The sequence below is a fragment of the Dama dama genome, chromosome 4, assembly GCF_033118175.1.
Source record: "Dama dama isolate Ldn47 chromosome 4, ASM3311817v1, whole genome shotgun sequence".
NCBI lineage: Eukaryota > Metazoa > Chordata > Mammalia > Artiodactyla > Cervidae > Dama > Dama dama.
Genome location: NC_083684.1, coordinates 66,960,452 through 66,971,718, shown reverse-complemented (window position 1 = coordinate 66,971,718; position 11,267 = coordinate 66,960,452). Strand labels below are relative to the sequence as shown.

At 38.7% G+C, this 11,267-nt stretch overlaps 1 protein-coding gene across 1 annotated transcript in view; it reads left to right on the top strand.

The window, feature by feature from the left end:
* Nucleotides 1-11,267, top strand: part of LOC133055200 (zinc finger protein 208-like) — a 135,192-nt gene that overhangs the window by 103,716 nt on the left and 20,209 nt on the right. Inside the window, 4 exon segments of the mRNA XM_061140627.1 lie at nucleotides 7,789-8,040; nucleotides 8,042-8,508; nucleotides 8,510-8,632; nucleotides 9,024-9,052. Coding sequence (XP_060996610.1) covers nucleotides 7,789-8,040; nucleotides 8,042-8,508; nucleotides 8,510-8,632; nucleotides 9,024-9,052 — 871 coding nt within the window.

Below are 11,267 nucleotides of genomic sequence, written 5' to 3'. Positions count from 1 at the left end.
AACCTGCAGACCCGGAAGTGAATGTAGACTAGCAACGGAGGAGTTCCAGTGAGTTTGCTATGTTTGTTTAAAACCCGGATTTAGTAGTCGCTCAGCCTGATGTCCTCCACACGTGTTTCCGGGGTGTCTTTGGACGTTAAAGAAGACTCTTGAGATTCCCTTGGACTACCAGGAGTTACAGCCAGTCAATCCTAAGAGAAATCAGTCCTCAATATTCATTGGAAGGACTGATGCTGAAGCAGAAACTTCAATACTTTGTCCACGCAAAAAACTGACTCACTTGAAGAGACCCTGATGCTGGGGAAGATTGAAGGCAGGAGGAGGGAACGACAGAGGAAGAGATGGTTGGATGGTATCACCGACTGGATGGACATGAGTTTGAGTTAGCTCCTGGAGTTGGTGATGGACAGGGAAGCCTTACCTGCTGTGGTCCATGGGTCGCAAAGTGTCAGACACGACTGAGTGATTGAACTGAACTGGTGGAGGTTAAAACTACTGTCGCCACCTTCCTGCCCCCGGTGTGTCCCAGCATCGCTCTGAGAGAAGTTCTGAAATCCTTTATCTTAACTGCCGCATCCCTAGGGCCCACATCACATTTCTGGTAGTATCGTTCTAGGATCCATATCTTTCTCTGGCAGTTCTACCTTCTAACGTGTAGACGCCGCTGCTTAAAGTCCTGCATTGCTCAACCCCTCCGTCTCTGATCCATGAAGAGTTGAACGAGGCTCTATTCTGTATGCAGGTTGGTCAGGGCCTCGCCTATAGTGTGAAGGGGAGGGTCAGCGTAGATTACGTGGTTTTCACATAAGGGGCCTCAAGTTCTGAAGAAAAGAATGAAAGTAAAACCACCTCATTTGATTCTGTGTTCCAGAATCCCTGCTGTGTCAGTGGCCGTAGAGGATTGTGATTTGTACCTATTGAGATCCTCCCTCTGTGTGGGGCTGTGTTACAGGGAGCTCGCTGTGTTTTTCTAAGCATTGAACGGCCTGTTTTCTGGGGTCACTTCAGAAGACTGATCTTACCTTAGAAGGAAGCCCAGAGGAAGAGGAAAGCAAGGAGTCAGAAATGAGTCGTTCCCAGGTAAGAGGCATATATTTGTTTCTTTTGTCTCTCTTTCCTGAAATGCTGTTTCTTTGGACTTGATAAGCTTCTTAACTTCTTAATGGGTTTGTTTGGACTTAACCATAGTCATCATCCCAAGGGACCCGTCGCCCTCCTGGCACATCAGTGTGACAGAAAACACTATTGTCAGCCAAAGAAGCTCACTCAAGCTTTTAAGTCCCGAGTTTTTATTGGGGTTTAGCCACGTAGCCGTGGTTGATAGCATCTCCAGCATTCTCCCCTCTTTAGAGGTTGGACTAATAAGCCCAACTGGCTCAAAGCCCCAAACCTCTAGTCACTTCATTGGTCTTTGTGAAATGCCCAGCCTCACAACCTGAGTCATCCCATTATTAAACTAGGCGCCCACCAAAAATCATCTTATTAGCATAAACTATCAGGGCGTACGGAGAGTAATAAAGCCACTGCAGTCACTAAGGAAATTCCAAGAGTAAGAAAACTTAAATTCCAAGAGTAGTTTAAAAACTTCCAGACCCTGGGGACCAAAGTCTCCGAGATTTTTTTTTTATTTTTAACTTTTAGTATTTATTTAGTTTTGGCTATGCTGGGATTTTGCTGATGCACTTGGTCTTTCTCTGTTGTGATTAGGAGGGGCTACTATCTTGTTGTGGACCTCTGGCTCTAAGGCACGGGTTCAGTTGTTGCATTAATCCCTGGCAGGCTTGGAAGATGTGGGCTTCAGCAGTTGTGGCAGTTGCTCTGAGGCTTATGGGGTCTTCCCTGACCAGGGATGGAACCCGTGTCCCCTCCACTGACAGGCAGATTTCTACCCACTGGAGCATCAGGCAAGTCCTTAAATTCTTTATTACACAACGTTGAAACCTTAATGTTTCCTTTATGCCCTTTGATATTTTTCCCCCGTCTTATTTTTGATGTTACCTTGGAATACCTCACCTGTTGCATGATTACAATATATTATGTTGTGTTTAAGCCTTCTATTTTATTGTTCAAAATAATGTCTAAGTCTCTCTTTAGGTGAGCTTCTTTGGCTACCTTGTAAGCTATTTTGCTTCATCTCTTTTGAAATTTCAACTAGTCTATACAGTGATAGCTTCATCTGTAATTTGGGAGGTTCCCTTTATTTAGGTGTTTTTTGTTTTTTTAATTCAAAATTATGTTGGCTCCCCTAGATACAGCTGAGACTTATATTTGAAATATCCATGTTTGCTTTGAGTTTCATTGTTTTGAATTTGCAGTCACTGTAGTCTTTCTATCACTACATCTTCCAAGTAAAGCTTGTGATTTTCAGGCTTTATGTGCTTCAGTAAAGATTTACAGTTTGTTCACATAGGTCTGGAAATGTGTTCTTTTTTTTTTTTTTTTTGGAAATGTGTTCTAAATCTGTGTCATGGTATATTTGCTAATAAAATGTAGACTGTTTCTCATATTGTGTTTTTAATTACTGTTACTAAAGAGGAAAAATTGTTTTCAGTGAACCCAGGTGGCTCAGTAGTAAAGAATCCACCTACCGATGCAGGAGACCTGGGTTTGATCCCTGGGTTGGGAAGGTCCCCTGGAGAAGGAAATGGCAATCCACTCCAGTATTCTTGCCTGGGATATCCCATGGACAGAGAAGTCTGGATGGCTACAGCCCATGGGGTCAAAAAGAGTTGGACATAATGTGACTTAGCACACATTCGTGCACAATTTAGAATTTTTTTTTTTTACCATAAATGCAATAATACACATGAGTTTTTAAAAAAGGTAGATTAAAAATGTTTCTTCCAAAAGATCTGTTACTTATGGAAGATTGCTTTTCCCTTAAGTATCTTTATGTGTGCATCTGTGTGTTCAGGCAGAAACCTAGGGTATATATAAAAGACATCATCATTTCATGAATATTTTTACTTATTCCAACCTTTGAAAATTGTTCTTACATATTTTCCATGTCCTTAGATTGTTTCCTTTTAGTGAAATGAATAAATAGTTCCATTTTATATATATATACATGAAAATGTTCAAATGATTTGATCAATTCTTTTTCTTGTTTTTTGTCTTCTTCACAATTAGAAAAACTTCTGTGAACTTTCTTCAGAGTTGTCCCTGTGTATTTGTCTGTGTATTATTAGTTAAAGTTTAGAGTACATGAAGTGAAATAAATTTAAGGTGTTTAAGGAATGTTCACTATATATTTGCAGAAAGGTGGGACAACAACATTATTGTTTTTAAATTGTTTCCATTGCACATCCAAGACTCTATAAAAGCTATCAGAAAGATATATAGTATAGAGTAAATAGTTAAAATGATTGTTGCTACTAAGGATGCTATCTTATTAGAACTGTAAAATTTGTTAAACACTTGAAATTCAAAAGTCAGTATGAATGCTTACATTACTTATTATTACAAGTACTTATTATAAGTACTTATTGTACTTCATTACTGTTCAAAACGGTCATTCATGGAGCAGAATTTTCAACATTACTAGTTTAAAGAAGCTTGTTAAAAATACTAAGAAAAAACTAAGCTTGTTAAAATAAATGACACATTTGTCCCACTCAAGAACTCTTGGATCGGAGTGTGCTTTTAAAAAATATTACCTGTTTCCTTGATAGACAATTCATCCTGTGTCATACAAATACAACACTCAAAAAATAAATATGCCGGGAATTCCTAGGTGGCGAGTGGTTAGGACTTGGTGCTTTCACTGCGGGGTCCCAGGTTCATTCCCTGGTCAGGGAACTAAGATCCCACAAGCCAGGTGGTGTGGCCAAAAAAAAAAAAAAAAAGCTAATGTTGTTCTGATTATTTTATCATTTCTCTTCCAGATCAGAATAGTTTCTGAAATCATTTGTGGGTCACATCTTGTCATTTCTTGTGTTAGGAATTTGGTAGAAAATATTTCTGTGTAAAAATTATACACCAAACAGTCTCCTATATCGAAACCAGTTCTGTGACCTTCTTTTCTTCTCTTGGGGCACGTTAGGAAGTCTTCTCACGGACACATGTCATCTGTACTCTGTATTTCCAGGACAGCTGGTGCTCCAGGATGTGACCATAGGTTTCACTTAAGAGGAGTGGTTTGCCTGGACCTCAGTCAATGGGGACATGATGTTAGAGAACTATAGGAACCTGTCCACTTTGGTTGAGGATAGCTTCCTTCCAGAATCTCTTATCTGCTCTCAGGGTTTTGGTTCCTGCATTTCTAGAATGTCTCTTGGAGTCTTCTGCTTCTTTTAACAGCGTTTGAGATCCCTGCTTTGTATGGGAAAATGGGAAGTTGTGAATTTAGAAAGAAGACTTCATGATGACTTAAATATTTATCTTCCTTGATGTAATCTGCCACTTCAAGCTTAGTGCTAATTCTATAAGTTCTGTGATATAAAATGGTATCACCTATGTTCTCCTCTAGGAGTTTTATAGTTTCTGGTCTTACATTTTAGATCTTTAATCCATTTTGAGTTTAGTTTTGTGTATGCTGTTAGAAAGTTTTCTAACACTTTCTACAAGTTAGAACTTTCTACAAGTTTTACAAGTGGTTGACCAGTTTTCCCAGCACCACTTGTTAAAGAGGTTGTCTTTTTTCCATTGTATATCCTTGCCTACTTTGTCAAAGATAAGGTGTCCATAGGTTCGTGGATTTATCTCTGGGCTTTCTATTCTGTTCCATTGATCTATATTTCTGTCTTTCTGCCAGTACCATACTGTCTTGATGACTGTGGCTTTGTAGTAGAGTCTGAAGTCAGGCAGGTTGATTCCTCCAGTTCCATTCTTCTTTCTCAAGATTACTTTGGCTATTGGAGGTTTTTTGTATTTCCATACAAATTGTGAAATTCTTTGGTCTAGTTCTGTGAAAAATACCGTTGGTAGCTTGATAGGGATTGCATTGAATCTATAGATTGCTTTGGGTAGAATAGCCATTTTGACAATATTGATTCTTCCAATCCATGAACACGGTATGTTTCTCCATCTGTTTGTGTCCTCTTTGATTTCTTTCATCAGTGTTTTGTAGTTTTCTATGTATAGGTCTTTTGTTTCTTTAGGTAGATATACTCCTAAATATTTTATCATTTTTGTTGCAATGGTGAATGGTATTGTTTCCTTAATTTTTCTTTCTGTTTTTTCATTGTTAGTATATAGGAATGCCAGGGATTTCTGTGTGTTAATTTTATATCCTGCAACTTTACTATATTCATTGATTAGCTCTAGTAATTTTCTGGAAGAGTCTTTAGGGTTTTCTATGTAGAGGATCATGTCATCTGCAAGCAGCGAGAGTTTCACTTCTTCTTTTCCTATCTGGATTCCTTTTACTTCTTTTTCTGCTCTGATTGCTGTGGCCAAAACTTCCAACACTATGTTGAATAGTAGTGGTGAGAGTGGGCACCCTTGTCTTGTTCCTGATTTCAGGGGAAATGCTTTCAAGTTTTCACCATTGAGGGTGATGCTTGCTGTGGGTTTGTCGTATATAGCTTTTATTATGTTGAGGTATCTTCCTTCTATTCCTGCTTTTTGGAGAGTTTTAATCATAAATGGATGTTGAATTTTGTCAAAGGCTTTCTTTGCATCTATTGAGATAATCATATGGTTTTTATCTTTCAATTTGTTAATGTGGTGTATTACATTGATTGATTTGTGGATATTAAAGAATCCTTGCATTCCTGGGATAAAGCCCACTTGGTCATGGTGTATGATTTTTTTAAATATGTTGTTGGATTCTGTTTGCACCAGAAACTATAAAACTCCTAGAGGAGAACATAGGCAAAACACTCTCTGACATAAATCACAGCAAGATCCTCTATGACCCACCTCCCAGAATATTGGAAATAAAAGCAAAACTAAACAAATGGGACCTAATGAAACTTAAAACCTTTTGCACAACAAAGGAAACTATAAGTAAGGTGAAAAGACAGCCCTCAGATTGGGAGAAAATAATAGCAAATGAAGAAACAGACAAAGGATTAATCTCAAAAATATACAAGCAACTCCTGCAGCTCAATTCCAGAAAAATAAATGACCCAATCAAAAAATGGGCCAAAGAACTAAACAGACATTTCTCCAAAGAAGACATACGGATGGCTAACAAACACATGAAAAGATGCTCAACATCACTCATTATTAGAGAAATGCAAATCAAAACCACAATGAGGTACCATTACACGCCAGTCAGGATGGCTGCTATCCAAAAGTCTACAAGCAATAAATGCTGGAGAGGGTGTGGAGAAAAGGAAACCCTCTTACACTGTTGGTGGGAATGCAAACTAGTACAGCCGCTATGGAAAACAGTGTGGAGATTTCTTAAAAAACTGGAAATAGAACTGCCATATGACCCAGCAATCCCACTTCTGGGCATACACACTAAGGAAACCAGATCTGAAAGAGACACGTGCACCCCAATGTTCATCACAGCACTGTTTATAATAGCCAGGACATGGAAGCAACCTAGATGCCCATCAGCAGATGAATGGATAAGGAAGCAGTGGTACATATACACCATGGAATATTACTCAGCTGTTAAAAAGAATTCATTTGAATCAGTCCTAATGAGATGGATGAAACTGGAGCCCATTATACAGAGTGAAGTAAGCCAGAAAGATAAAGAACATTACAGCATACTAACACATATATATGGAATTTAGAAAGATGGTAACGATAACCCTATATGCAAAACAGAAGAGACACAGAAATACAGAACAGACTTTTGAACTCTGTGGGAGAAGGTGAGGGTGGGATGTTTCAAAAGAACAGCATGTATACTATCTATGGTGAAATAGATCACCAGCCCAGGTGGGATGCATGAGACAAGTGCTCAGGCCTGGTGCACTGGGAAGACCCAGAGGAATCGGGTGGAGAGGGAGGTGGGAGGGGGGATCGGGATGGGGAATACGTGTAAATCTATGGCTGATTCATATCAATGTATGACAAAACCCACTGAAATGTTGTGAAGTAATTAGCCTCCAACTAATAAAAAATAAATAAATAAATAAAAAATAAAATGGTATCACCCCGCTCTTCAAATCAAATTTCCACTACTTACTTTTGCCTTGTACTATGTGACCAGAATGTCAGGATCTGATTTTTATGTATTAGTTTGTGTTGTATAGGTGCTTTCAATAAAGTATTTGGGGAAATCTTCTTCTAGGCTGTCTTAGCATTCTACCATGCGTTCTCTTCTCACCTGGATACATATTAGATTGGAAAGTGATGAATCCCTAGCAAAACAAATATTCCATTCTCTGATGAACAGGTCTTGTGGTCTCTAAGGTGGACATGGTCACTCTTCTGGAGCAAATGAATGATCCCAGGGGTATAAGGAGAATGGAGACAATGGCCATGTACCCAGGTACGTGTCAATGAATGGATCCGATGGCTCAGGTGAGAGGTCCAAGCATCAGCGAGGAAGTTATTCTTCATCCTGTGTTTTCAGAAGATCTGCTTCATTGGAAACGATTTAGGAGAAGTCTGGATTTATTTCTGTTTCTGTCATAGACGGCTATCACCTGCTGCCTTCTTCCTGTTAAACCATGATGAAATCTTGTCTGGTGATTACCTTTCTCTTTCACAGTGAGAACTAAAATGCTCTTCTTGGCTTGTGACAACCTTCATGAATCTGGTTGCTGTTTCATTTCTTAGGAGTCCTAATAAAACTGTGCACATTTCTGAGTAACTATGATGTTCCATTTGTCGAATATCAGGTCTTTCTATAAAGATACTCCTATTGGAGAGAAGACTTAGAATTGTGGTGAATATGGTAAAGTTTCTAATCAGTCTTCAGAACTTATTCAACAGCAGACTCTTCAGAATCCACAAAAAGAAAACAAGTGTAAGAAATGTATCAAAGTCTTTACTCACTCATCCAATCTAAGTAGAGATTGGATAATTCATACAGATGGGAAACCTTTCAAATGTACAATAGTTGGCAAATCCTTTAGTAAGACTTCACATCTTAGTCACCATCAGTGAATGCATACGGGCCAGAAATCTTTAAACTTATAAATTTAAAGAATGTGGCAAACTGTTTATCTATTGCTCAAATCTTAATCGACATCAGCAAATTCATACTGGGGAGAAAGCTTATAAATGTACAAAGTGTGGCAAAGCCTTTGATCAGAACTCAAATCTTATTTAACATCAGCAAATTCATACTGGAGAGAAAACTTATAAATGTAAGGATTGCGGCAAAACCTTTCACCAGATTTCAAGTTTTACTCAACATCAGTGAATTCATACTGGAGATACACCTTACAGATGTACAGAATGTGGCAAAGCCTTTATCCATTGCTCAAATCTTACTGAACATCAGTGAACTCATACTTGGGAGAAACCTTAGAAATGTACCAAATGTGGCAAAGCCTTTACCAGTAGCTCAGGTCTTTCCCAACATCAGAGAATTCATACTGGGGAGAAACCATGCAAATGCAAAGAATGTGGCAAAGCCTTAGCCAGAGCTCATTTTTTCTAAACATCAGCAAATTCATACTGGAGAGAAACCTTACAAATGTAAGCAATGTGGCAAAGCCTTTAGTCAGAGCAGTGATCTCACTCAACACCTGAGAGCGCACACTGGAGAGAAGCCCTAGTAATGAAACAAGTGATGGAAGAGGTTTGCCCTAAACATACATCAGAAAGCATGAGAGTTTATACAAGAAACATATGGAAATAATGTAACCAATATGTGCACATGTATTTCATCAAAACACAAATCTAAATACATATCAGAGACTGAAAGGTAGTGAGGATTTCATCAATCCTGTTTTCTGAACTTCCTCTGAAGGAGAATTACTATGGAGAGTAATGCATAATTACAACAGATAGAAAGTGAATATGTTCGTAGGGGTCACAAGATGAAGGGTTGATGGTTAGAAATTTACAATTATTAGCAAGGTATCCTGTTTATAGTGACATGATTTGAGATTATTTGAGAATGAATGTAATTCAACTGTGGAATCCATACTGTGCTTCATTTTTAGTGTGTATGCAAATGTAGATTATTTCTATGGTTTGTACTTTAGAGATAAGAGAAGCCCTTCTATATTGTGTTGCAACCATTTCTATCTATTCTCCATTACAAAATGGAACCAGAATGTAAAATGTACAATGAATATCTAAACACAGGTGTTCATCTTTGATGTCAAATATCCCTAGAGGTCACCATGATGTAAGTGGTCATGGACTCTTTGCATGTAAAGTGCAACAGAGGTTGGTTCTAAATTTTCAATAGTTATATCACTTAATTTGTGAAGAGAACACAATGAGAGTTCACTAAAATATTGTTGTATCATCATAACATCAACACAAGTCAGGAATATTAGTTTACAATGTTGAAATATATCTTCTGTGATAAAAGAGAAATGTATTTGAAACCCTTCCTAGAAAAGGCCTCTAATTAGTGTATGGCCATGTTTCCTAAATGTTTGCTATCCTCTGTTGTGTAAACCATATAAATCACAATTTACATACTATTATATCAGAAAAATAAGTTTTTCTCTATGCTTGTAGTCTGTATTTTAATTACGGATCACACAGTGGATTGTAAAAGGATATAATGTGTGAAATTGTAAAATGTCAAATACGTGTGAAGTTAATACATATATGGGCTTCCATGGTGGTTCAGACAGGAAAGAATCAACCCACAGTGTGCAAAACCTGGGTTCGATTCTGGGGTTGGGAAGATCTCCTGAAGAAGGAAATGGCAACCTCCTCCAGTATTTTTGCTTGGAGATTCCCCATGGACAGAGGAGCCTGGCAGGCTACAGTCCGGGTCTCAAAGACTCAGACACAAGTGAGCGACTAAGCACACACAGTTAATCAAAATGAACGGTGTTTAGTATTTTGGCTGATTGTGATCAATGAAATGTTAACCCACCACCAACATTAACCTCTCCCACCTTACTTAAAGTTATAGAGAAGAGATTATAACAAACTATCTGGTAGCACAGAGAGCTGGTATCTGTAGAAATTGGTTCCTTACTGGCTTTAAACTTTTTATACTTTCATATATTTTCCACCATATCTCTGTTGTACCACCGCTCCCATTTTGTAACTACTTGGACACTGTGAGAGGTCTAATAAGAAGGATCAGGCAGAGTCCTGTTGAGAGCTTACCTGAACTGCTCCTTGCTGTTGCTGCCTCAGCCTCTGTGTGTGGAGCAGGCAGCCTGCAGGTGTTAAACTCACACCAGCCAGTCCTCTGAACACCTGCATTAGGTGACCGCCTTTCTTGTGATCACGGTTTTGCTGAACCCCGGGTTCCACTTCAGAGGCCCGCTTACATGCTGGTACATTCAGTGGTGGTGACGAATGTCTCTTCTAGGAGGGAAAGATAAGTAGAGATGCTCTCCATGTGGGGGAGCATGAACTATAAGGGAAAACTCTGCACCTTATTCTCAGTGGTGCTGTGAAAAGAAACGATCCATGAAAAAAAAAAATCTCTAAATTAAAAAGAAAAGTCATTGGTCCCGATGCATGCACACTGAATATATTGTATTGAATATTTAAAATATTCAGTTAAGTCATATAATATTATAAAATGAATATGCTTCTTCTAATTTTCTTAACATTACCTTTAAAGATATGAGAAAATGTTATATAACTCCAAAAATGGAGCAGAGAACAAACTGCAGCAAGATGATTAAAAAAAAAAAAACCCTAGAAAGATGCATACACTAAATAGAACAACAACTACACACTCATGTGTTCATTTTCTTCAATATCACTCATTTTATAACTCAGATCATTCTTTTGATGGTATAAATATGCATTTAGGGCACCAATTACAAAGTCTGAGTTTCTTCGTTTGAATAAGTTTAACCCATTGTCCTCTGCTGCTCCTGGTCTATGTTCAAAGAAAGCTGTGATGGAATCATCTTCAGACTCCTGGTCTAAAAGATGCAGGCCCCCTACCTGCAGATAGAAGATAACAATGCAAATCATTTTGTGAAAACATGTGGCTCCCGACTTGGGAGGGAGTGAAAAGAGCTAAGGACTTGAGGTATCTTTGCAGAATTCTGAGACCAGAGCCTTCACAAAAACAAGGTCACCAGGTAATTCCCACCAAGCACTCACCTCCCACCTCCCCTCCTCCAAGGGCACGGCACCAGGCCCTGGAGGACTGCACCCATCCAAGAAAGAGCCCCTCCCCAGGGAGTCAGGCTGGCCTTCTGTGTGTCTAGAAGTTCCCACTCGAAAGACTCTTTTCATGTCCCCACCTCAGA